Below are 27,130 nucleotides of genomic sequence, written 5' to 3' on the forward strand. Positions count from 1 at the left end.
CTTGCTATTTACCTATAGGTCAAGGTTGTATATATTGTGTCACTAGTGGTGGAATTAATATATTCTAAGTTTGCTGCCAAACATGACAAAATACATTTTCTTGTTTAAAAGTTTACTTTGTGTATCAACAACACTTAATCTTTGGCTATTGAATGTGACTGTCTTCATGGGTACCTGTTACATTTTCCCCTTAGCAAGTGATCTTTTCTATGCACTCTAGACATGACATGACAGTTGTGAGGGCAGTTTTTGGGGGGGGGTTGAACTAATTTGAGAATGGTTCCACTGAGGGGATTTTACCTCTACTAGTGGAGCTAGATTCTGTCCCCATGTTCAGAACATCAGTCGGTAGTAAAATTGGGTCATTTTAATAACGGTAAATGTAACAAAACAAAACAGTTTTTTACCAAGTTGTAATCTGATACCTGAAATGGACGTTTGTTTTTATTTTCAATACATTCCATTTCAGTTTTATATATACACAAAGAAAAAAGTTAAGCACCCCAAGATATAATTAGTACTGAAATAGCCCCATTTGTAAAAACTGCAAATTATGTGAGGAATATGTCGAGAATGGTGTTCTATCGAAATAATAGAGTACAGTGACAACTGTGACGTCCCACAACAGAACGACATGCACATGCATCGTGCCACCAATGCTTTGCTCAAAATGCAGTATCAACACACTGCAATTGTTGACATTTAACATCACTGTCTTGTATTGTTGGAAGTTTAATCGTTGAATACAGCAAGTGGACATTCATCAGTTATACCAAGATGAAAATTAACCGCATCACCCAGTGTTTAACACCTGGTGTGGATTGCTCGTTATATGTCGATTTTCAGATTTGCTATAGATGTCCAATATGAGTATCATTGAACATAAGTTACAGCTTTGTTTGAATAAACTTAATCAATGGGCAACTATCAATTGCTTTCGATTCTCAAAGGCAAAAACGGTTTGTATGTATTATCTGCCAGAAAAGAGGTCTCCACTTAGATCCACAGTTGTTTTTGGACACAAATCCAATTCCAGTTGTGGAGGAGACCAAATTTCTGGGGGTTATATTTGACAGGAAGCTATCTTTTGTGCTCCATCTTAAATATGTTAAAAAGAAGGGCTTGAAATCTCTTAATATTTTAAAAGTTATTGGTAATACAGAATGGGGAGAAGACCGAAAGGTTATGCTCCGTCTGTATAGATCTTTAGTTGGATCAAAACTTGATTATGGATGCATTGTGTATGGGTCGGCACACAAGTCGTACTTGCAGATGCTAGATCCTATACACAACCAGGGACTTGGGCTTTGTCTTGGTGCATTTAGAACATCTCCTGTAGAGAGCTTGTACGTTGATGCACATGAATCTTGTTTGGGTGCTAGACGTGCCAAGCTTTCTCTGCAGTATGCTGCCAAGATTAAATCTTTACCAAAACATCCAACACATGATGCTGTGTTTGATAACATATATGAAGTTGTTTGATGCAAGGTTAAATGCTATTCGTACATTTGGTCTTCGCATTAAGCGCTTTTAGTCGCTTTCCAACATTGATTTAACTGACGCTTTGGAAACTCCTTCATAGTTTGTTTTACCACCCTGGTGTATTACATCACCTAAAATTGTTTTTGATCTTTTGCATCTGAAGAAAGATCGTACAGATGCTGCTCTTTATAAACAGTTTTTCATGGAAATACAGAACAAGTACCGTGATTACATTCCTGTGTATACAGATGGATCACGGGATGGCAATTCTGTGGCTTGGGCTACAGTTTTTCCATCCGACATAATACTTTCCATGGGACTGCCTGACTCGGCATCAATCTTTAGTGCTGAAGTTTGGGCAGTCATTAAAGCCTTAGAAGAAATCAAAGATTCAATAGCATCCCAAGTTTATTATTTTTACTGACTCACTTTCATGTCTCCAAGCTTTACATAATATGAAGCTGGACCATCCCTTAATTGGGATGGTGATAAGAAAGTGTGTCTTTTTTTTATCCATTGCCAATAAAGTTATTGTATTTTGTTGGATGCCCAGCCATGTTGGCATCAGGAGTAATGAAAAGGCAGATTCAGCTGCCAAGTCTGCTTTGGATTTGCCTCATTCCAGGGTTGGTGTGCCTTATACTGATTTTAAAACTAATATCAACAAATTTATCTTTTCAACTTGGTAACGTGATTGGGACGGTGAGGTTGCGAAGAAGCTTCATGCTATCAAGCCAGACTTGGGAGTGGCAGTCCTCCTATAGACAGTGCAAGAAGGATGAAATAGTCTTGTGTCATGCCCGCATCGGTCATACATATTTGACCCATTCATTTATTTTGAAGAAGGATCCTCCATCTCAGTGTGAGCACTGTCGGTGTCTTCTGACTGCGCCACATTTTGGTGGAGTGTACCCATCTGAAAGAAATTTGAAAAGATATATTTGGACCACGAACTGTGATGGAATCCTTTCGATTCCATCCAGAACTTGTTTAACAATTTTTACGTGATACTGAATTTTATTCTAAATTTTAATTATATATATCTGATATTTGTATTTTTTCAGTCCTTTTACACTGTGTTTTTATTTAACGGTTGAATTTTTATATTGATGTTGATCATCACCTACTGTTTGCATTTACCATAGTTTGACACCCAGTAGCCGATGTATTTTTCGTGCTGGGGTGTCGTTAAACATTCATTCATTCATTCATTCATTCATTCTGTGTCATTGCAATGGTTTTTCCTAGATTTCTGTCTGGACAAAATGTGAGTAAAATCTAACGAAAAATAAAGGTAGGAGAGCAATTTTTGGTAGTTAACATTTTGGTTAAGTAAAATGTGTTATAGTCTGTTCCAGTAAAGGTAACAAATCTTTTATTTACTGACATCTTTATTTTAATTTCAAGAGTAAACACCACCTTGTACATCAATGACAGCCCAAACAAGTGAATGCTAAATTAGGTAGAGTATCATTAAATAGATATTTACAAAATATTGACTTGTCAGTTTAATATGAAAGAAATAACGGACAAAAATAATTTTAATTCCATTTCCGACACTACTTTAGTTATATCATAACCTACTTGATAACCAAAAGTAAGTTGAATAGTTTTTAAACAAGTTGTAAGATTAATAGGCACTAATGTAGTATTGTTTCTGATAAATCCTCAAAAACCCGCTTCTTTTTCCCCCAGCTAAAACTTAATTATGACACTTTAACTTACAGACAACATGACATGTCTCATGGAGTTATCTGTTTCAGATTAACTTGTACATCACATTTTGATTGTATGGATGTGGCAACAGGCTAGATCTTCACTGGAACCACCAATCACGTATCTCAAAACTGATCTCCAATATAATATGTTGCAGACAAAAAGGATCTGCCACATGATCTCTCTAAAAATTAAAACAAGACATAGCCCAGTGGTAAAGTGCTCGCTTGCTTGGTCAGTTGGGGATCGATCCCCGTCAGTGGGCCCACTGGGCTATTTGTTATTCCAACCAGTGCACCTTGACTGGTATATCAAAGTCCATGGTGTGTGCTGTCCTGTCTGTGGGATGGTGCATATAAAACATCCCTTGCTACCAATAGGGAAAATGTAGTGCGTTTCTTCTAAGAATCAAAATTGCAAAATGTTTTACCTCCAATAGCCGATGATTAATAAATGATTCAATGTGCTCTAGTGGTGTCATTAAACAAAAGCAACTTTATCTTAAATTAATCAATATAGACGGCTGCTTAGGAAAGTACATCGGACTAAGGGATTCCATCATAAGTGTACGAGGCAACAAGGCAACTGCCCCCCTCCCCCCTAGTGCTGGAGCATACCCTCAAATTCTGGCAAAAATGATAGATATTCAGGCAAAATGTTCTAACCCAATTTGTAATATATTACTGACATGAAAAGAAAGACTTTTTTCTGACAAAGCGATTTTATTATAATGGCAGTACCAACTACATTTGTAAATACAACACATATTTAATTCATAATTTAAACCTGCATCTGTAAGTGGCTGAAATAAAGCCAGCAGGGCATATTTACAAAATTCAAAATAGTGACAAGCAAATATATAAATGTTTTTTTTGTAAAAGGCTTTTGATCCAACATGCAATTATTATATTTTGGTGTAGTTACCAACAGTTTGATTAATGGAGATGCACATATTTCTTTCTATCTGAGACAAAGATCCATACTTCATAAACTTTGCATTGGTGTCAATGCATTTGTATAAAAAAAATTTATCATTGCTGTATAATTCACATGACCACAAAATATTGTGCAGGTGCTAGAAAACTACTGTTTTCACCTCTATTTTTTCTTCTTTTCTTTCTTTTTTTGCAAAATTGGTTAATTCACCAATACCATGACAATTAATTTTCTTTTGAGTAGTATATTCATAAATTCATACTTGAAATTTTAAAACAAATTTGTTAAAAAAAATTAAAGGTGGAGAAAGGCTTGACAAATAAATATGTGACGAAAATATAAACAAGATGGTAATCTTTGTCCCAGATTCACAGCTTATCTTATCAACAGACTGATTTTCCAAATGTTTTGATGGGTTTTATATAAATGTGCATGCAAATGGATTTGAAAATGAAGATTTTGCATTATGAAATGCATATATTATTACAAGTTTTACAGCCACAACAAATAAACAATAATTAATTACATGTGATGTAATCAGAAATTGTACCCATCAGGGATAACTGTAAGGTTTTGATGTTTTTGAGGCTTTAGACTACCGCTGGTATCCACAAATGGAAATAAATCTGCCATTTTGATTTTGATCAGAGTATAAAAAGAAGCAACCTCGACAGATTTTTATACCATTGGGTCCCTAAATATAATTCTTATTTCATATTTGTTTTGTAGGCTTACATTAGCAACCATTGATTAGTATTACAATATCTAGATGTTGGACGATGGAATTATGCATTTATACTGTGCTAATCTGCAACAGTCAATCTAGATGAAATGGCTAATACAACAATTCTATGTTCAAGCATGTACAATAACTAGTAAGCTAGTAAATAACCTGCCTGGCTTATGCATGAATCATTATATTTTAATATATAGTATATTAATGCGGCATTACAGTAAAACCTTTAAGAAACTTGCAACAAAAAGAAATATTATTATTATTATTTTTTTTTTTTTTACCTAATCCTAAAATATTCTAATTACACATTGTGCGTATGACGACCATTGATGATGCATATATTATGCAGAATAGTCTTGTAGATTTACACACAGCTGTGTGAACACACCTACACACAAGATTGCCAAGTTTTTGTACTATTTTATGACTACCTGTCTACTTGTACACCACATTTGTAAATATTATACATGTAACAGAAATACCATTTTATCGTATTATACTTATAGTCTTCAAATAACACAAATACTGCCATCAATTTAATTTTTTAACGATGAGATTACCACACTAATGTGTTGGTTCTAAGCATATAGAACAAACTGAACATTTTATTAATGCAATTCATAAACATATATATTAAAAATAATTAAAAATAAGATAAAATTACTTTATATTATGTTTTTATCAAATAGCAGCCAAAGAGTACATGAAAACTTGAGATAAACTGTGAAGAAAATAGTATGACACGGTCAGTTGAATATCAAACTAGCTTGTAAATCAGTCCCTTTGTCTAACCTGATAAGCATTTGTATCCAAAATGAGAAACAAATTTGGGTCATTAAACAATTACTTAATGCTCAGGAAGGGTGTATGTGTGTCATGGGATGCATGATGAAAAGTTATGGGAGAAGGAGAAGTTACTTGAGATAGTATTTCTTTAAAAATTTAATTTTATTTATGAAGTAAAATGCAACCATTATGTTCTTTTATAACTAATGTGGGGTGTTTTTTTTACCAAACCAAGCAAACATAAATACTAACAGAAAATAGAATCATATTGGTCAAATTATGTCATGAACCTAAAGTTTGAATAGTGTTTGGGGGGTGGTGGTTTACAAATGTTAGGTAATTTAAGGGTATACAAAATGCTACATTTTGCATTATGTAACTGTTGAATGACCCCAAACATCTATCTCACAGTAAGCCAGCTAATGTCTTCTTGTTGAATCAAAGGGAAATAAATGTTTACCCATGGTGAGTCTTTTAAATTTCTTTAAAACAGGACTGTCTACCATACTTGATAATAATCTATTGTGCATAGTGTAGACTTATATTGATAGGCTACCTGTATAAAGTAACAGCAATTACATTGTTCCGCAAATATTTAAAAATCTAATATTTTATTACCATATCGGTATTGAAAAAATACAGTTAAGTTAATAAAAATAAAGATCAAGTAAATGTATTTAGGGATTTACTTGGGTTTTTTTTTTGTCACCAATAAAGTTTAGTAATACAAGATTTCACACTTAGTTATTTAAATTTTAATAAAATGCATACATTGTATGCATACACGGAAAACACCATAAACAAATACAAGAAACATCAATCGAATACATGTATATACATGGGTTGAAAAACAAGAAAGCTACGGCAGTTGTTGAGACAGATGTCAAATATAACATACATTTTATAATCATGAAAATGGCAATTTAGGCTCCACATAAGTTAAAGGTGTCATACCTAAATGGTTCCACAATTTTCACAACTATAACCATTCATCATTAAAATTAGCTAATTTATCATATACTGTACGTAATGTCTATTACAAGAGACATGAATACAGACCATTGGCCTTTGGAGGAAAACAAGTTAAAAGAAGCTACAGGCATTGAACTAAACCCATGAACACCTCATCACACAATACAGATCTGGTTACCGTGTTACGACACATTTATCACATTTACAATTACCACTGTTTTTATTATAAGTCCCTTCGCACCCTGATACTTTGTTATTCATCCGTATCGGGTTTTTTATATTGATACTTGTACATGTTTCATATATCTGAATATCATTCAACTGATCAAAATTTAGGGGGCCTAGGATTTTTTGTTTTTTTTAAATAAGCTTTTGTGTGAAAAGAGGATAATTTTTTTACTTTCTTTACATGTGGTACATGTAACTTTCTGGTAACCCGAAGACCATTCTCTACTTATTTCGATGCCTGAAGCTACAAGTTGTTACTTATGATACAATAACCAGTACTAACAGATACTCTTAAATATGTACATTTAGGAGTTTGAAAAAAATTACTATATATAACTACTTGGTAATAAAACAGTCATTCAACTGAATCAAACACTTCAGTAGTCCAATTGAAGACATTAATTTAAAATGCAATGCAAACTTTTCTCTCTCCAAATCTGAATTTCTAAATTGACTACAATGATGACACTGTACATGCATGATGTTAGTGATGAAATATGTACACACGATAATGGAACTGTTAATTCTGCATGCAAAACTAAATGGTGCATGCAATAATGACTGTAAAATATTGCACTTGGAATACTTTGGATTTGTTAAGTACATGCTCACTCATTTCCAACTCACTGTTTCATATTAAAGTCATCAACCTTAAAACCTGTTCTTTTTTAATGAACTAAATCACCCAAAATATCACTGCACTTTACTTTTAGCTTTGGTTCTAATACCACTAACTATAAAAGTTGTGGTCTTATGTTAAAAATAATGGTAACTGCAAAATCGATCACTGGTTTTGTTCATAATTTTGATTGGACAAAAGGCAACAACTGACATAAATATATCAACTATTTATCTAAGAATTAAAAAAAGCAATGAAAAATGTCGAAAACACTAAACACACAAAGACCTGAACATGTTTGATCATAAAGCTACATGGACGCAAACACATATTAATAACACAAACTGTTATTTTTAAGTTATTATACCTTATTTTTTAATTGCTAGAAAATATCAATAATATCCATAAAATTATAATGTCAACACTTAAACATACAAAAGAAATATTGAAGTATGATAAATGTTATTGAATTTTTTTCTCCTTGATACTTGTACATGTTTCATATATCTTCCTTGATATTATCTCCCTTTAGCTTGACAATTTTGGTGTCCGAACAAAACTGACATTAGTTGTAAAAAATCTTTTGATTATTCCATTCTTGTGTGTCAATACATCCATTTTAAGATAACACACAAATGTTCCTTACTTTCTATGCTAACAAACTGTCATCTATATTTTGTTGGGAAATTATGCATTCATCAAATATACATTACAGAAATATTTTTTCCAAGTAAGCATCATTGTGTGATTAACACACTGCACAAAACAATATAAGCAAAGTAATGTACAAATGTATAGTATTTATAAATGTACATATACACACATGTATCACTTTCACTGACTAACACAATGCTCTATTGTGAATTAAAATAAATTTAACATCAGCTAAGGTAAACCTCGTCCTTTATAAGATCTTAAAAATTTTCATGTGTTTTCTAAATCAGTAGTAGAAACACTGACTTTATAACAGTGGTCTTGTATATTTACTGTTAATCATTTAATCAATCAACTTATTATATGAAATGAGATGCACAATAATGTCACTGATCATGTTATCATGGATTCTAGAAGGGATAATAAAACAGTTATAAAAATGGGCATCCAATAGAACTTGAAGTGGGGGGTTGGGGGGTGGGTGGGGTGATGGCATGGCAAACTACAGAGAAAGCTCCTATAATATCTTACATACTGCATACTTGTTACATAATGAAATTAATATATCCAGTTTGAAGCATTTTGTTTTATTATTTTCCTTCTTGTTTCATTGTGCCCGACTAGAGCATGGGTAAAATGAAAAAAAGTTCATTTATGAAACCAAAAAGCCCCCAAAGATTTTAGCCCATCGACCAGTTAATCATGTCTGAGCCACAAAATGCCACTTCTGAAATGCTAAGGAGTTTATAAAAATGCAACAAATTAGTTTTGAAGACATTGTCGAGCGCCTTAGAAAATGTTCAAATCAATTCTACATCTTTCAAATTTTTACATTCAGATATAATTAATCACTCAAGAAAAGGTTTTGATCAGAAACATTATATAACATGAAACCTCTCAAAACTGGACCCTCTGTAAACTGGACGTTTTGTGCAGCCCCCCCCTCTTAAATATCTGTACAGAAGAGAACCTCTCTAAACCAGTACCTCTTAAAACCGGATGTTTTACTTGGTCCCAAGGGTGTCCGGTTTAACGGAGTTTCACTGTACTATATTTTGTTGTATTTAATGACAAGAAAGTATATTCTGAATTATGAATATGTACTGGTATTCAATGGCTGTTTGCTAAAAACTGGGCTTACACATTGAAATTCACATCGACTTTCCCTGGTGATCTCTTAATATTATAAAACAAGGTTTTGTTACAATGCCAGACATGAATAATTCATCAAACTATGCAATATATTTACATACTGTTCTGCAGCTAGTCACATATTGTGTATAATGAATCCTGCAGGATCCTAAAGTTGATAAGATAAAAAATCAATGTGCTCTAGTGGCGTCGTTAAATAAAACAAACTTTACTTTTACTATATACACATACAATCTCTTCAATGCACTATCAGGCATTGAACAATATATGCACAACATCAATAGGATTAAAAGGTAACAATGTCTGTACTTTTCTTAAATGGACTGTCTGCTAACATTGATAGCATACATGTAAAATACAATTCAGTTAGCTAGTAACTTTGATAACATATGTGTATAATACAATTCAATTAGCTAGTGACTTTGATAGCATACATGTTTCTACACATATTTCAGTGATCTACCGACTAATAGCATACATGTTGTATATTTTTTAATTATGTGTAACTGCAACTGGTTTCTAGAAGGTTACAAACTCTCACTCTTATACATTTGCAATATGTTCCCATCCGCATAGCATGTGCACACAGTCAACCTTTAAATCTACCATCTCCAGATCATAAGCAGACTGGGTTCTTATATCATACAGAACATCAGTGCATTGCGTTTACAGTGTAAACTTTACACCTAGCATACAAGTATACCAGTACCTGTCATGTACTGTGCTGATACCCGTAAGCTGGTTCACAATTGGTGATTAGGCTTGAACAAGTGTTAGTTATTGCGTTTTTAATTATTATGGAATGGGATCTATCAGTTGTCTTGTTTAATGAAAAACAAGGCGGTAGTCATCAGTTTTACAAGTAGTTACTGATGCCAGATCTTTAATCAGAACAGAATTCTTGACAGGTGTGGTCCTTCCTGATCAATATAACTGTCTGATACTTGTTCAGACATGTACGTCTGCCAGAAACCACTGATTATTACAACATAAGACTGTGTGTTAGCATATTTCTAAAGCTAAATCTCGGAATGTTATTTTAGAAAATGCAGATCAGAGGAAAACTGAGCAATACAGCAAAAGGCCCCAGACAATCATGGGGCCTGCAGTCTACTCTGTATACCATATATATATTTTTTTTAAAGAAAAAAAAAGAAGACATATTAACAGGTAAAGAACTCTAAATGATCTAAGATTACCAGTGCCATGTTCAGGAGAGTGAGTGTTAACAAACAATTTGACTGGTTTCCAACATATTCTATCATACATGTAGTTCAATCCTATCACATACATTTAATATTAGAATTAAAAGACCAGTCTAGTGCACAACCGTGATGCACTCAGCCTCTTGATCATGCCTCAGGAGCTAAATTATTACCAAAATGTATAATATATTCTACACTACTTCATATTATGAATTCTGCAATACTTTAAATTATGTACAACAATTCAGTTTATATTGACAGATATTATATCCACAGCCTTGACCACATACATAGCTTAATATCAAGAATTATGCATCTAGTTCAATGCATTTAATATCTTTGAATGTATTATATTAAAATTACATGTAACAATAGTGACCATGGCCACATGACAATCGGCATGATTAAAAGCTGCAAACACCATTGAACAACCAACTATAAATTAATGACTTATGAAGAGTACGGCTGCTTTGCTGAGACGAGGTACAGGTAAATCATATATCACAAAATAAACAATAACAAAGGCCACAAACAACCTACAAAATATATTTTGATCAAACAAAACGAGCACTATAACGGAGTCTGGAAAAAGAAATTTTAAAAAGCCCATGAATTGCGTCCACTCTGTAGACTGGTTAACTGATGAGATGTGATCTTCTTAAGGATTATGTTGGGCACAAAACTGAAAAACAGAACAGGAAAACTGTTAGTTTTATTATGTTTCTCAAAATATAAATAAAAGAAATAAAGAGAAGTACCATCTAAAATCTTTCAGCTTTATGGTCTATAGTCCGTCTCATAATTTTACAAAAAAATTTTTGAAAATAATTTCAGTTTGGTTTGACGAAAGAAGAAAAGTAAACGTGTTTTGGAAATAACAAAAATATACTATTTGTGTGTGTAATTTAGAAAACAATCGGCTTACAAATAAATAACTAATAGTACATTTCATAGTATGACAAAAAGCATTCCCTGTGAGACAGACTATAGGTATGAGAATGGCAAATGAGAAAACCAGCTGTAAGAGAACTGCTGTTTAAAATATGTGAAGTACAATTTCAAAAGATTTCTAACCCATAATTACCTAATAAGAGTACTTAATGACTTATGATCTGGTTTATTCTTATTACGTACACTCTTTATGATCTGGTTTATTGTTATTACATACACTCTTATGATCTGTTTTCTTGTTATTTCATACACTCAAATTGTTTTCTGGCAGAACTGTGAACTGAAAACAACTTTTTGTCATATATCCACCTTCTTTCAGACAGAGCATCCTTTGATAAACATACATGCAGCACTTCTAGGAATGGGATAACCCAAATGGGTCAGCTGTATGGCATTGCAGGGTTCAACAAATCCACTAGCCCTTGGTTAGTGAATATGTGGTCTGGGCTAGTGGAAATTATTAACTGTATTAAGAAAATACATAGGGCACTAGTCCAAAGCTTCTGTGAGGGCTAGTGACTTTGTCGAACACTGCATTGATACTACAACAAACAGTGTTCAAAATAAGCACTTGTCTGTTTGTCCTGACAAGTGAAAATCTGCTCGGACAAACAAAATGTACCTTGGTGGTTGTCCAATTAAGTTTCATTTTGAGCAATGAAAAACATTGTCCTTGTACATGTACTTGAATAAAAGAAACTATTTATTTGGACAAGTGAAAATATTGTCAGACAAGTCGATTTCTAGATGTGTTTGTCCGATGGACTAGTGAAAAATTCTGCTTATTTCTATCACTGACCCATCACACCTCACAAGGATGCTCCATCACCGAATCACGTTCTGATATCTCTCCACACAAAGAGGGTCATCAATATTCATTGAGTAAAAGAGATGGGGAGGAAGTATAGATATCAGAGTATTGATCAGCTAATGCGACATCTCTAGATCAAAGCTTTTATGTACGCGAGCTCTCTATTGATTTTACCTTTTAGTATATAGTCTGTCAGCAGGGTGGGCACTGTAACGCTGTCTTCGTTAATGGCCTGCAAAACTAACGACAAAACAACACACTGTAAAACACATTCTTTTAAATTAAGTAATGTCAGCAAATCTATGGATATGGTTATAAACAAATTACATTGAAAATAAATTTCATTTAAAATGCAAAAAAAAGAAGAAGAAAAAAAGGCTCTAAATAAGACATACCGGTATGTTAATTATTAAAACACAGTAAGCTATTTTTATTTGTTGTTTAAACATGCAGAAAGCTGGCTACATAAATAATTGTGCTGCCAGCAAAGAAACAATTTAGCTGTTTATCAACAGTGAATAACGAATTACTAAAAAAAAACACCTGCTTTTATTATTGTTTACTTTATAGACAAATGTATGTGTTGATTAGTCAGGCCAGGTCAGAGTGCTTAACATGCACATTCAGAACAATCTGTTGTAGCGCACGCCTGTCCTGGGCACAGGTGTCTACCTCATCTGGCTCCTCTGTTCAGGACAGTAAAGTTGATTAGTAGTAGTATTTTTAATTAATAGATGGTAAGTGGCTCTTGCTATCAGAACTGAATGAAACCTTGTTGTAATGTTCTGACCAATTAGATGGCTGTAAATAATAATTTGCTAGTAGACTCTGGATCCATTAAGCATCATAAAGCTGGCTGTTTCATCACTACCACCACCCATCACCTGCTACCAATCACGGTTGGGCTTCTGGTGCTCCCTTGCACCTGCCAGTGCAGGCGGTCCCTCCTCCCCCCCCCCCCCCCCCCACCTTTCCTGTTTTGGATAGAGAAACCGGCCGATAGGCATGTGCTACAACAGCTTGCTCTGAATGTGCACGCTAATCACTACTCCGAACTCCGAACTACCACCAGCATTAGCAGATGCTTATGGACTACTGCCAGAACTTTAAAAAAAACAGTTAACAGTGGATTTGTGCAACCTTCTGAAAAAACCCTCAAATAACAACACTAATTGGAATGATCAAACTGAACTGAGCAGTCTAAGGCAAGTCAGTAGGTGTGTGTGCAGGAGAAATTATGCTGGGGGTGGGGTGGGGTGGGTGGGGGTGGGGGGTGTCTAGTATAAGCAAATGAAGTTATTAGTGGGTTTTGGGTAATGCTCTTCTGGAAAATATATTTCAAAACAAAATTCACATGGAGATGGAGAGGAGGGTGTTTCATCCCCCAAATGCCTCTCTGCACATGAACCTGGTCAGATGACTGTAAAATACAGTTCAATGTGAACCATATATGATTTGTAAGAATGATAACATGATCATTTAAAGCAACTGGCTAGAGATGACTCGGGGGCGGTGCAGATGGTATGGCCGGTACAGCCATGGTCGTACCACTTTTCAAAGAGGTATGGCATGGCAGTACCACTTTTCAAGGAGGTACGGCATGGCAGTACCACTTTTCAAGGAGGTACGGCATGGCAGTACCACTTTTCAAGGAGGTACGGCATGGCAGTACCACTTTTCAAGGAGGTACGGCATGGCAGTACCACTTTTCAAGGAGGTACGGCATGGCAGTACCACTTTTCAAGGAGGTACGGCATGGCAGTACCACTTTTCAAGGAGGTACGGCATGGCAGTACCACTTTTTTCTTTATTTCTGGGTTATATTTGTTGTATGTGTGAAAATGTCCTTCACGGGTAATTTGAAAGGAGAGTCTGGCAACCTCGAGCTGTACCAGTATTTTTACACTGTGCCACCTCTGTGACTGTAGTTAACTTACTTTTGATATATATCTGCAGTTGTTCAGAGGAAGGCGGTCCCTGATACTGGTGGTATGGGATAACAGTTGTTAAATACTGCAAAACAAAGTGTGTCAGGTATTAATACATAATCAGCATTGGAACCATAAAACAACTTGTATAAATACCAGATAGCTTTCATGAGGAGCCCCCTCATGGTGTGTGCTGGGGAGTATAGGAATAAATTAACATGGATTTTCTTAAACAATAACTGTAACTTGCTTTCAAGATATGATCTTTTTCTATTTAGCTCTTTCTTTTAAATGCAGTTTTATGAAATATTTGAATTTTGCAGGAATGTTATCAGTCTGCCCATTTAAAATTACCTCATTTAACAGATTTTTATCCTCTATTACCAATGATTTAATACTAATGAATTTGCCATATCTGTGCTTCTTTTTGTGTGGGCAGATGTATTTTAAAATCCAACGAAGATGGTTACTTTGACACAATAAATCAGTAGCATTCTGTAGAACTGCAACTGGATTTTAGTATCTAGAGCTTGTCTTTAAAACAACTGAAATGCCAGACCTTGTCAAAATATCCCTTTAACTCTGCCTTGTGCAGAGATAAAAATTGGAATATGGTAACAGTTTTGTTGCTCATATATCATTGTGCCATCAATTACCATGGTAATAACAAGCATATATCTCTTCAAAACATCAATACATGAGTTGTATATATGGGCTTATGGCCTTACATACAGTAAAATAATTGAAATGAACTGAATTGAATATGAATTGTGTTGGGCCAAATTGGTATTTTGTTTACGTAAATGCTTGTGAATTTTAACAAACAGGGGCCTAATTCACCAAACTCTCGCAACTTTGCAATCTCGCAGTGCAATGCTAAAAGACTTACAAAGAGGATACTTTGTTGTCTAGCAGAGCCTAAGAGACCTTTGTGAATCTGGCCCCAGGAATGGTTTATGTTTTAAAACCTACACCACATCAGAAAACTGCTCTAAAAAAAAACCCCAACCCAATCCACTTACTGCTCCTGCTTCTGGGGAGAGGTTATTGTTGTTCATGTTCATGTGATTGAGTGGCTTTGATTTCTTTTTCTTCTTGTCGACATTGCCCTCGCGTCGTTTCTTCTGAATGGTCAGCAGCAGTGAGATGAACTGGTTCTTCAGCTCCTTGTCGTACTCGCGCTCGTCTCGCAGAGCCAGCTCCAGGACCAGGGTCTCGTTCAGCTCTTTGATTGTCAGCTCGTACTCCGCTAGCACCTCGTGAAGTTGGGCGGTCGACATCTCCTTCAGCTCTGCAAGAAAATGACAGAACAAAATACGCTTTGCCGTAAGTTGTTGCTAAAACAATATGAGGGCTGATGTGGGAAAAGTGTGTGTAAAAAGATCCCTTGCAGCGTTAAGAAAAATGTAGCGAGTTTCCTCTGATGACTACGAGTGAGAAATACCAAATGTTTGATATCCAATAGCCAATGATTAATTAATCAATGTGCTCTAGTGGTGTCGTTAAACAAAACAAACTTATGTCTGGGTTGTGATATCTTTGGTTTATATATAGTGAGCCTGTGCTTAGTACAAATTAGTACAAGTCAACCAGTTAATTTTGTGTAGTGCAAAGTAGAAATAAATAGGAATGGTCTATCCACATTCCGTGATGAATGGCCATTAGTTCTTTTGTGTTAAATTGTAAAACCAATGTATTTACATTGCTACCGTTACCGTAAGTCCTAAATCATGGTTTACACAAAAACTATTTTAGCTATTTTTATTATTATTATTATATATTTTTTAGAAAAATCCTGCCACCACCATTTTATTTATATAATCAAATTATACAGCTTTGTTATACATGCCTTCTCCCTCACCCCACCAAAAAATAACAAAACAAAATACAACCCATTATAAAAGTGAAATAAACCCCTCAGAAGACCCATTCTCTCCTGTTACAACCAGTGCTCCACAACTGGCATATCAAAGGCTGTGGAATGTGTTTCACAACTTGAGTTTGTGTATGAACAAGGCAAAATGTATACGGTCACTTTTTGTCCTGGGTAAACAGTAGAGAGCATGACCATTGTGCAATCACGACTGGAATATTTGCTGTCTTGTCTGTCTGGTAAAATGCATACAAAATACCCCTTGCTGCTAACTACCTATTACCGGTAAGAATAGACCATGTGGGGGCAATAGGTTATTTCTCATGTCCACCATAGACATCTCAAGCATAATTATGCTTAATTAAATGCCGGTATATCTAATTTAACTTGAAATATGTTATATTTGATGATTATCAAAAAGGCTGATTCTCTTCCTACTAAACATTTATCGCTCCAGCCAGTGCACCATGATTGGTATATCAAAGGTATATGCGTTATCCTGTCTGTGAGATGGTGCATATAAAAGATCCCTTAATGCTAATCGAAAAGAGTAGCTCATGAAAATATTTCCTTCCTTCCTACTAAACATTGTGTCTCCCAGTAATGCTTCAAAATGCAATTCAATTACAAAATAATTTCTCATATAACTCTCTGCTGAATCTGTTGCCTTTGGGAACTGCTAATCAGGAAGACGGACTAACCGTTATTTTCACAAACAGCACCGGCTTTACTAAATGGAGATTTGTCTCGACATTAGTCACCATTTATAAAATGTCACTCGAATGGTCAGGCCATCCTGATACAAACACACAAACCGATTAGCTATATTAAAACCATGTCGAGTGTGAGTGAACTGTATCGAATGAACTCCATGTTTTAAGAACAATCCAAAGCATTATCTCACCATTTATTTGTCTTGCATTATTTATAAATTAGACATGTTTTTGTGTGGCACTTTATTTTATCTGATTACATGGAAAAGTCAGGAGGAACCCAAATGCAAACATTTATCAAAGGTCATGGAATGTACCATCCTGTCTATGGGAAAGTGTACATAAAATAAACCTGGCTGTTAATTGGTAAATATAACGTTTCTGTGTGGTAAAAGCCAGCTTTTTTTTTACTTCGTAGACCAGGCCTGGTGCTTATAAAACTCGAGACTCTAATAGAGTCTGAGACACTAATGTCATGACAATGCCATACAAATTGTATGCGTGTGACGTTATTAGAGATTCAGTCTGGACTCTAAAAGTTTTATAAGCGATCTTGGCAAGTTGGCACTAAGATCACCGTCTAGATGATTTGAAAGATAAGAGATTTAAAATGGTTAATAACCCAATTCTTCCATTTAAACGTAATCTTTTATTAAAAAGACAAAGATGATGTAAGGATATGTACAACCTATTAAACTCTAAATCCATAACTCCAAAATCGCAAGCTAAATACATCAATCAAGGTTGTAAAAAGGTTCCAAATACTAGCTTAAACTGAATAAGCTTGCGGGAAGCTTGTTGCAAGCTTGCGGCAAGGTTGTAAAAAGGTTCCAAATACTAGCTCGAAACGCGGTAGTTACTACCTTTCCGCAAGGTTGTTACCAGCTATTTATTAAGCTTGCAATTTCTTTTGGGGCATGCAGTTATGTACTTAAGGTGATCTTAGTGCTACGATTGCTTCATGGAATGGGTCCCAGGTGTTAATCTATGTGTCAGTCACTTAACAGCTGCCGGTTAAAAAACAATGCTCAGGTGCTATTAAATGTGTAGGTTTTTTTCCATTCATAAATATGTAGGTTTAAATGAAGCAAACATGTTGCCATATATTGAACAAACTGCCCTGATTCATAGACTGTGGGAACATTGCTGGCCTTTGGTCAGTAAATTTGATTCTGAGGTTCTGGAACTTGATGGTGGTCAAAATGTTCTGAAACAATGAATTGTTTATTTTGTGTGTGTCTCTCTCTCTGTGTGTGTGTCTCTCTCTCTCTCTTTGTGTGTATGTGTGTGTGTGTGTGTGTGGCATCTTTACATATGATGTAAATCCTTCAAACATTTTCCATTCTGACGAGTTCTCTTTGATGTGAAGGAAGGAAGGAAATGTTTTATTTTAACAACGCACTCAATACATTTTATTTTCGGTTATATGGCACCAGACATATGGTTATGAACCACACAGAGATTGAGAGAGGATCTTATATATGGGTCCACCGACAGGGATCGATCCTAGACTGACTGTGCATCCAGAAAATGCTTTACCACTGGACTACGTTCCACCCCTCTGGTGTGAGATATCCCATCTGCGGTATTAACAAATTATCTGTTATCCATAACAGGAGTAGCCATGTGGTGGCAGTGTGTTTCTTCTCTTAGTGCTTACATCATGTGCTGTAATTATTTTATGTCAGACACTCAAAAGCTGTTTATTAAACAATGTTCTGGGTTGACTTTACACATTCCTTCTTTTTTTTCCACATATTTTGCAGCATTCAGTAATATGTTATTAAGGAACATTGTGTTTTGTAATTTTTGATTAGAGACAATTGCTGTCTATTTGTTTGTTTTGTTTAACAACACCACTAGAGCACATTGATTTATTAATCATCAGCTATTGGATGTCAAACATTTGGTAATTCTGAAATATAATCATATATGAGATATATACTGCTACATTTTCCCATTAGTTGCAAAGGATCTTTTATATACACCATCCCACGGGCAGGATAGCACATACCACAGCCTTTGATATACCAGTCGTGGTGAACTGGTTGGAATGAGAAATGGCGCAATCGGCCCATTGATGTGGATCGATCCCAGACCAACTGTGCATCAAGCGAGCTCTTTACCACTGGGTTACGTCCTGTCCCCATTGCTGTCAGTTTGATTAGTAACTATTATTTAACATCTCAGAATGGTATACCAATGGCGTGGGTTGTGATGACAGTGATATATTAATTCACCTTTCAACTGGGGATGCATAGTTTACAGAGTCCTGAGGTAGGCAGTGAAGCGCACGCTTCTTACAATATTAAGCCAAATCATCCAGCTGCAATGCAGTTTCAAAGTTGAACTCTCATATATTTAATTTCGAAAACTCGAACTCCCTGAAACTCGAACTATTTTCTCGCTCCCTTCAAGATATAGTTATCGAAGTTTGACTGCAGTCATAATTTAAAATATGCTGAGGTTGTATAAAACAAGATTTGTGTCTTCTAATATGAAGTAAGTTTTCTTTTTTATCATAACTGCTGACTGTACTTGTACTCAAAAGTTTACATGTTGATGCAAACTGCCTACCAGTACTAATGATAAACCCCCACCATTACCAGATCCCAAGTCACCCAGGGCCACAGACTGGTGATAAACCCCCACCATTACCAGATCCCAAGTCACCCAGGACTACAGACTGAATGATGATAAACCCTCACCATTACCAGATCCCAAGTCACCCAGGACTACAGACTGACTGATGATAAACCCCCACCATTACCAGATCCCAAGTCACCCAGGACCATTGACTGATGATAAACCCCCACCATTACCAGATCCCAAGTCACCCAGGACTACAGACTGACTGATGATAAAACCCCACCATTACCAGATCCCAAGTCACCCAGGACTACAGACTGACTGATGATAAACCCCCACCATTATCAGATACCAAGTCACCCAGGACTACAGACTGACTGATGATAAACCCCCACCATTATCAGATACCAAGTCACCCAGGACTACAGACTGGTGATAAACCACCACCATTACCAGATACCAAGTCACCCAGGACTACAGACTGGTGATAAACCACCACCATTACCAAATACCAAGTCACCCAGGACTACAGACTGGTGATAAACCACCACCATTATCAGATACCAAGTCACCCAGGACTAGACTGGTGATAAACCCCCACCATTACCAGATACCAAGTCACCCAGGACTACAGACTGACTGATGATAAACCCCCACCATTATCAGATACCAAGTCACCCAGGACTACAGACTGACTGATGATAAACCCCCACCATTATCAGATACCAAGTCACCCAGGACTACAGACTGACTGATGATAAACCCCCACCATTATCAGATACCAAGTCACCCAGGACTACAGACTGGTGATAAACCCCCACCATTACCAGATACCAAGTCACCCAGGACTACAGACTGGTGATAAACCACCACCATTACCAGATACCAAGTCACCCAGGACTATAGACTGGTGATAAACCACCACCATTATCAGATACCAAGTCACCCAGGACTAGACTGGTGATAAACCCCCATAATTACCAGATACCAAGTCACCCAGGACTACAGACTGGTGATAAACCCCCACCATTACCAGATCACCCAGGACTACAGACTGGTGATAAAACCCCACCATTACCAGATACCAAGTCACCCAGGACTACAGACTGGTGATAAACTCCCACCATTACCAGATACCAAGTCACCCAGGACTATAGACTGGTGATAAACCCCCACCATTACCAGATACCAAGTCACCCAGGACTACAGACTGGTGATAAACCACCACCATTACCAGATACCAAGTCACCCTGGGCTACAGGACTGTATTCATCTGTTTTTATTCCGAATACCGCGATAAACTAAAACGAAAGATCTGCAGACACGGAAACTGCTATTGATCAGACACAAATGAGAGTCGGTAGACTGGGTGTCTATGTTGCAGAAAGCAATCAACTTATACCAGTGATGAGCTCAGGCACAAACACTTGAAAAAAAACCCTAATCAAAATGCACAAACATTAGAAAAGAACTTTCAACAAGCAGATAAATCGGAAATAGGATGAGCTGTGTCTGAGAGAGACTGATTTTCTAGAACGTGTATTTTGTTAACTAATGAAAGGAATGTTTGATTAATGACGCCCCAGCATGTTGTTTAATCAGTAGTTTTTAGATGTCTAACATGGTAACTATAATGATTGGTCTGGCCGAGTGAACTCAGCTTGATATAACTGTGTGTATGTGTGTGTGGGAGTAGGCAGTAAAATTAGGGTACATATTAAATTAGGTCTTCTCCACTTAGCAAAAAAGGTACATTAAAATTGAAACAGGCATTTTTGTATTTTTTCGGGTTCCTCCCTGACATGTCAAAACAAGTTACTGTCTACAAAATGAGAAAAAGAACCCCAAAGTTTAATGATCCTATATGAATTGATGAGGAAGATATGGCCCAAACAAGGATTTTCTTTAATATGCAGTAATGTTTGAAAAGTAGGTCATATTGACCTAGTTATGGTTCACAACTCACTGCCATCCCAAGTTGTACTTGAATGCAACATTTGATGATCCTCAAAAAAGTGATAAGAAAGGTATGCCCCAGAAATGAAAAGTTTATGGATGAATGGATGGACAGATGGACAAACAGCACCATACCATAATACGACCAATCAAAGACATGCATATAAAACCCTGGCATTACACAGGTCAATTATAACAAGACCCCTTTAAATTGTCATGTAATTAATTTTGTATTTGCATAAGGTGAGGAGCTTTGTTCATCAAATCTGCCAAACTACCATACATTAAATTATATATTATGCCATTCCCTATTTACTGAACAAGTCTCGAAATATGTATGCAAAAGGTACTTATGTACATTTTCCCCCAACAGACAGGAAAGCACACACCACCAGAAAGAAGACTGATGGATGAGTGTATGCTGAAGTCTAACACAACATATCCCTGACTATCTGGAAGTGGATGGTTGTATTACATAAGCAGTATAATAACAACTGAATCAATTCAGTTAATGGGTATCTCATAAATTCAATCAAGGTAAGCCAAGTTAAGTTTGAGCCAAACATTTTGGCTATAGCAGAGGCAGAATTAATGGAACACAGCTTATGAAAAAAGAACCTGATCAATATTTCATTGATTAAAGCACGGAAGCGTGGAATCTGATCGTTTTAATGCCCGCCAGCCTGCCTGCCTGCCTGCCCGCGAGTGACCTCAAATATACTCTTGATAAAATATCTACTGCTCAGATGCTTCCAATGATGACTACTTGAACAATTGTATTACACTCCAACAACTATACAGGAACACCATTCGACTGATGAAACATATTAATCGAAACCTCAGTGACTAGTGTAAAGTGATTGATGTTTATTACTGAAGTGCTAGACGTAACATCCCCAGAAGCCTTACTTATTGATCCATTTACATCAGCACATTTCCTTTTAACAACACAACAAACAAAAAAGTACCGGCCAATATCATCTAGTAGTCTATTTGAATAATCCATGGACTTGAGTAGTATAATGGTAGTACGGATGATATGCAAATACTGAGAACCCACTGAAGTAGTTTTATGTTTCCTTGAAGTTTACAATAAAGCTAATGAAAATATGAACAACAAAGGTAATCTTTAGATACGTTCTTTGTGGTAGTTAATAATGTCAGTAAAATTCAGCTTGATGATAACTTGCAAATAAGAAGATTTAAAAAAAAAAGTATTCTGTAAAATTCACGATTAATCTTGTTACCTAAAAAATATATAAATAAATAAGTTTTTAAACATGCATTCAGATGAACATCCACAGGTCCAACTTTGACCAACTGTGATAAAACTGTTTTATTAATAAGCCTTTAAGCTTAATAACTAGTGGGAGATGGTGTTTCATGGTAAATACATGAATGATAACGTTGTACCATGGTAAACATGGTGAAGTTTATTCTGAAAACCCTGGTCATAATATTTCCCAAGAACCTTTACTCATCGATCTGTTTACCAGAGTAGATTTCCTCTCAACAACACTGCATCAAAGAAACGTTTCTACTGGTTAACATTTAATGATGTTTCAATTAATGTAGTTAACCATGCATTGCTTGCTCGAACCATTAAACCAATTAATCAAGTATAAACGGTACAAGGGCACTGCCCCCTCAACTCTGAAAATAATAAAGTATATTAGTCCCACTTAGATGAAAATCAAATTAATAAATAATTGCCCCCCCCCCCCAGTTTCTGTCATCTTCCAATACTGTTATAGTTTGTATGGGCCCCTAAATGTCTTTGGGCAACCAAAACTTCATAATCTGTACATCTAGTTTAGCAGTGGTACATTAAATTGGTAATTATAACTCGTAGTCTTAAGGGGAACCCACTACATTTTCCCATTAGCAGCAGGGGATCAGCAGGCCATCGGTCTACAGGCTGGTAGATACTGGGTTCGGATCCCAGTCGAGGCATGGGATTTTTAATCCAGATACCGACTCCAAACCCTGAGTGAGTGCTCCGCAAGGCTCAATGTGTAGGTGTAAACCACTTGCACCGACCAGTGATCCATAACTGGTTCAACAAAGGCCATGGTTTGTGCTATCCTGCCTGTGGGAAGTGCAAATAAAAGATCCCTTGCTGCATGTCGTAAAAAGAGTAGCCTATGTGGCGACAGCGGGTTTCCTCTAAAAAACCCAGTGTCAGAATGATATGTTTGACGTCCAATAGCCGATGATAAGATAAAAAATCAATGTGCTCTAGAGGCGTCGTTAAATAAAACAAACTTTACTTTACTTTACTTTTATATCTGTGACATCAAAACCGGTAAATATCCTTAAAAAATAGACTAGAACTTGAATCAATAACCGCTACTTCTCAGATGCACACGTGTTTTAAAAAATATGAAAACGCATTTTGTGGTATTAGAAACAACAGAATGACCAGAAACACTTTGTTTTTACGGAAATGGATAATAAAATAAGCAATAAAATGTAAGTAATGTTTGATTTCAGTGATCATAAACGGCTCTAATAGTGAAAAAAACATGTTGTAGTGTTTAAAAAAGAGGGTATGTCCCTTTAACAACTAACATGTTTTTATGTTGTTTCATGCTACATTATTAAGAAAGAATTTATTTCCTGGCTGGCCTCCACTAGTCCAAATATTGGAACCCTGCCTTCAAACCAGTACTGGTGCCTACCTGACTCAGGATAATTTGGTAAGTTGGAAAGAGTCTCCTTCAGTTTGGTGTAGTTATCATCCTCAATCATTTCACCACACAGCATGGGCACATCATCCAAGTTAGGCTCCTGCAAGTGAATAAAAAAACCATACATGCAATTAACTCAAAAAACGTTGTCTTTTTTAAATTTACAAATAAAACAAATCAAACTGTGATTTCAGCTGGCAAATTTTCAAATCAGCTCAAGCTAGTACCTGTATCAAACAATCACTTACAGTTACTTTAAAAGGGCCATGTTTGTACAAAATGATCATAGTAGCATAGTAGGTAGTATCTCAGTAAGCTACCTTGGTCAAATAACTGACCTAAGTGAAATGAAATTGTCAAATTAACATATCACACTATAAACAAAAACATAATTCAACAATAAAAACTGGCAAATATCATCCCAAAAATAATAATATACTCTTCAAAAAAAGAAACGCAAAAGGGTACAAATGGGTTATAACTCCGATTTTATGTTTCCTACCGGTTCATGCTTTGTGAATATAAGGTCATTGCATGTCCCAAACACATTCCCACGGTTACATTCGATAAAACGCAGCTACTGTACAATAAAGTTCCAAAATGTGAATATTCGCAAAAACGCAGCCACGTGCAAACCATGTCACCACTGCACGTGCGTTGTCTGTACGTGCAACATGAACACCGACAGTATAAAAGTGCAGGGTGTTCACTTGCCTGGCCTCTGTATCTGGCCGACAGTTGACAATCCAGGACATGCCACGTCTCAGTGAACCGCAGAGAAACAATGCCATCGGCCGACTAGACGCAGGCAAATCCAGAACGGCCGTTGCCAGGGCATTCCATGTGTCCCCAAGCACCATCTCCAGACTGTGGGACCGTTACCAGCAACATGGATCAACACGTGACCTCCCTAGGTCCGGTCGACCACGGGTCACTACCCCCGGGCAGGACCGCTACATCCGGGTACGCCACCTTCGGGAACGATTGACTACTGCCACCTCCACAGCCGCAGCAATACCAGGTTTGCGCAGGATATCCGACCAGACCGTACGGAACCGCCTACGTGAGGTAGGAATTCGTGCCAGACGTCCAGTTCGAGGTGTCATCTTAACACCACAACACCGTCGACTCCGACTGCAGTGGTGCCAGATTCATCGATAATGGCCTCAACTGCGATGGAGACAGGTGTGGTTCAGTGACGAGTCCCGATTTCTGCTCCTACGTCATGATGGAAGATGTCGCGTGTATAGGCGTCGTGGTGAACGTTATGCGGCAAACTGCGTGCAGGAAGTGGACAGATTCGGCGGGGGTAGTGTCATGGTGTGGGCAGCCATCTCACACACTGGCAGAACTGACCTGGTCCACGTGCAGGGCAACCTGAATGCACAGGGCTACATTGACCAGATCCTCCGGCCACACATCGTTCCAGTTATGGCCAACGCCAACGCAGTGTTCCAACATGACAACGCCAGGCCTCACACAGCACGTCTCACAACGGCTTTCCTACAGAACAACAACATTAATGTCCTTCCTTGGCCATCGATATCACCGGATTTGAACCCAATTGAGCATCTATGGGACGAGTTAGACCGACGCCTCCGACAGCGACAACCACAGCCCCAGACCCTGCCCGAGCTGGCAGCAGCCTTGCAGGCCGAGTGGGCCACCATCCCCCGGGACGTCATCCGTACTCTGGTTGCTTCAATGGGCAGGCGGTGCCAGGCAGTTGTCAACACACGCGGAGGCCACACCCGGTATTGACTCCAGATGACCTTGACCTTGGTGGTGTGTCCTATCACTTACTCACAATGGACTAGAGTGAATTGTGAACAATCCTGCAACATTTGGTAATTATCGGACTCACCATTCAATAATTAAATCAATTCTCCAAATGTTACGACAATGTGGTTTTGCGTTTCTTCTTTTGAAGAGTATATTTTTGGTATAATTTTCTGAGGCCTGATTATAAGCTGACTCCCCCTCCCTCCCTCTTATATTCACAGACACACACAAGAGAAACACAAGAGACACACACACACACACACACACACACACACAGAAGCACACACACACACACACACACAAATACACACACACACAAATACACAAATACACACACACATACACAAACACATGTCATGAAACATTAAAGACAATCAGTAATATAAGTTCTTCTTGAGCTAGATATACTAATTTTGTGTTTAGGGGCTGAAGGCTGAAGACAATAGTCCCACACCTACCTCACCCTCATGAGGCTTGCTAATCATGGTGATAAAAAGTGAACACCCATTTTGACAATGTGTAATTTTTTAATAATGCCAGAAGTGACAATGAACACTGTCTCAAGTGGTCAGACTAAGCCCACAGAATATACTAATTGGATATGGTGGGCATACAGTATGGCTGACCACAAGAGACCGCATCTGTCGAGTCTAGGACATGGAGGTGGAGAGTGAAAGAAGTTGAAAAATAACAAGAGCTGTCTTAGCGGGATGAAATGAAAGGAAGGAAGGAAATGTTTTATTTAACGATGCACTCAACACATTTTATTTACGGTTATATGGCATCGGACATATGGTTAAAGACCACACAGATACTGAGGGAGGAAACCCGCTGTCACCACTTCATGGGCTACTCTTTTCGACTAGCAGCAAGGGATTTTTTTATATGCACCATCCCATAGGATAGCACATACCACGGCTTTTGATGTACCAGTTGTGGTGCACTGGCTGGAGCATGAAATGGAAGAAATGGGGAAAATTAAAAGGTACATTAAAAGGTATTATAAAACAAGAATTCTGCAGAATATTAAAAGTTATTCGGTGTCAGTGACACTTTCATCCATAGATATTCATCTTAATGCATATTTTAAAACAATTTTAACTTTTAAAATTAAAAACAAAAGTCAATTAAAATTTTAATTGTAAAATATTTCATATTTGGCAACTTGCATTGAGATGAACATTGATAGATGTACCTACAATCCAAGTTTCATTGGTGTAGGACTTATAATTTGTGAGAAATGGAAACTTTAACATTTGAGATAAATATAAAAGGTAACACCTTTGCTGCTTTGAAATATGTGATGAGATGTCATCCTGTATTACAGAGGTATCTGATTACAGAGAGGTTA

General features: G+C 36.8%; 1 protein-coding gene across 1 annotated transcript in view; it reads right to left on the reverse strand.

Moving 5' to 3' along the window:
* Positions 1 to 3,900: 3,900 nt before the first annotated feature.
* The window catches only part of LOC121370916 (fasciculation and elongation protein zeta-2-like), a 58,959-nt gene continuing 35,729 nt past the window's right edge, over positions 3,901 to 27,130 (reverse strand). Inside the window, exons 4-8 of the mRNA XM_041496452.1 lie at positions 23,989 to 24,097; positions 15,199 to 15,467; positions 14,186 to 14,261; positions 12,423 to 12,488; positions 3,901 to 11,168 (exon numbers count right to left, since the gene is read on the reverse strand). Of these exons, the coding sequence (XP_041352386.1) occupies positions 11,152 to 11,168; positions 12,423 to 12,488; positions 14,186 to 14,261; positions 15,199 to 15,467; positions 23,989 to 24,097 (537 nt within the window). The 3' untranslated portion in view covers positions 3,901 to 11,151. The remainder of the gene's footprint in view (positions 11,169 to 12,422; positions 12,489 to 14,185; positions 14,262 to 15,198; positions 15,468 to 23,988; positions 24,098 to 27,130) is intronic.

The sequence above is a fragment of the Gigantopelta aegis genome, chromosome 4 (assembly GCF_016097555.1).
Source record: "Gigantopelta aegis isolate Gae_Host chromosome 4, Gae_host_genome, whole genome shotgun sequence".
Lineage (NCBI taxonomy): Eukaryota > Metazoa > Mollusca > Gastropoda > Neomphalida > Peltospiridae > Gigantopelta > Gigantopelta aegis.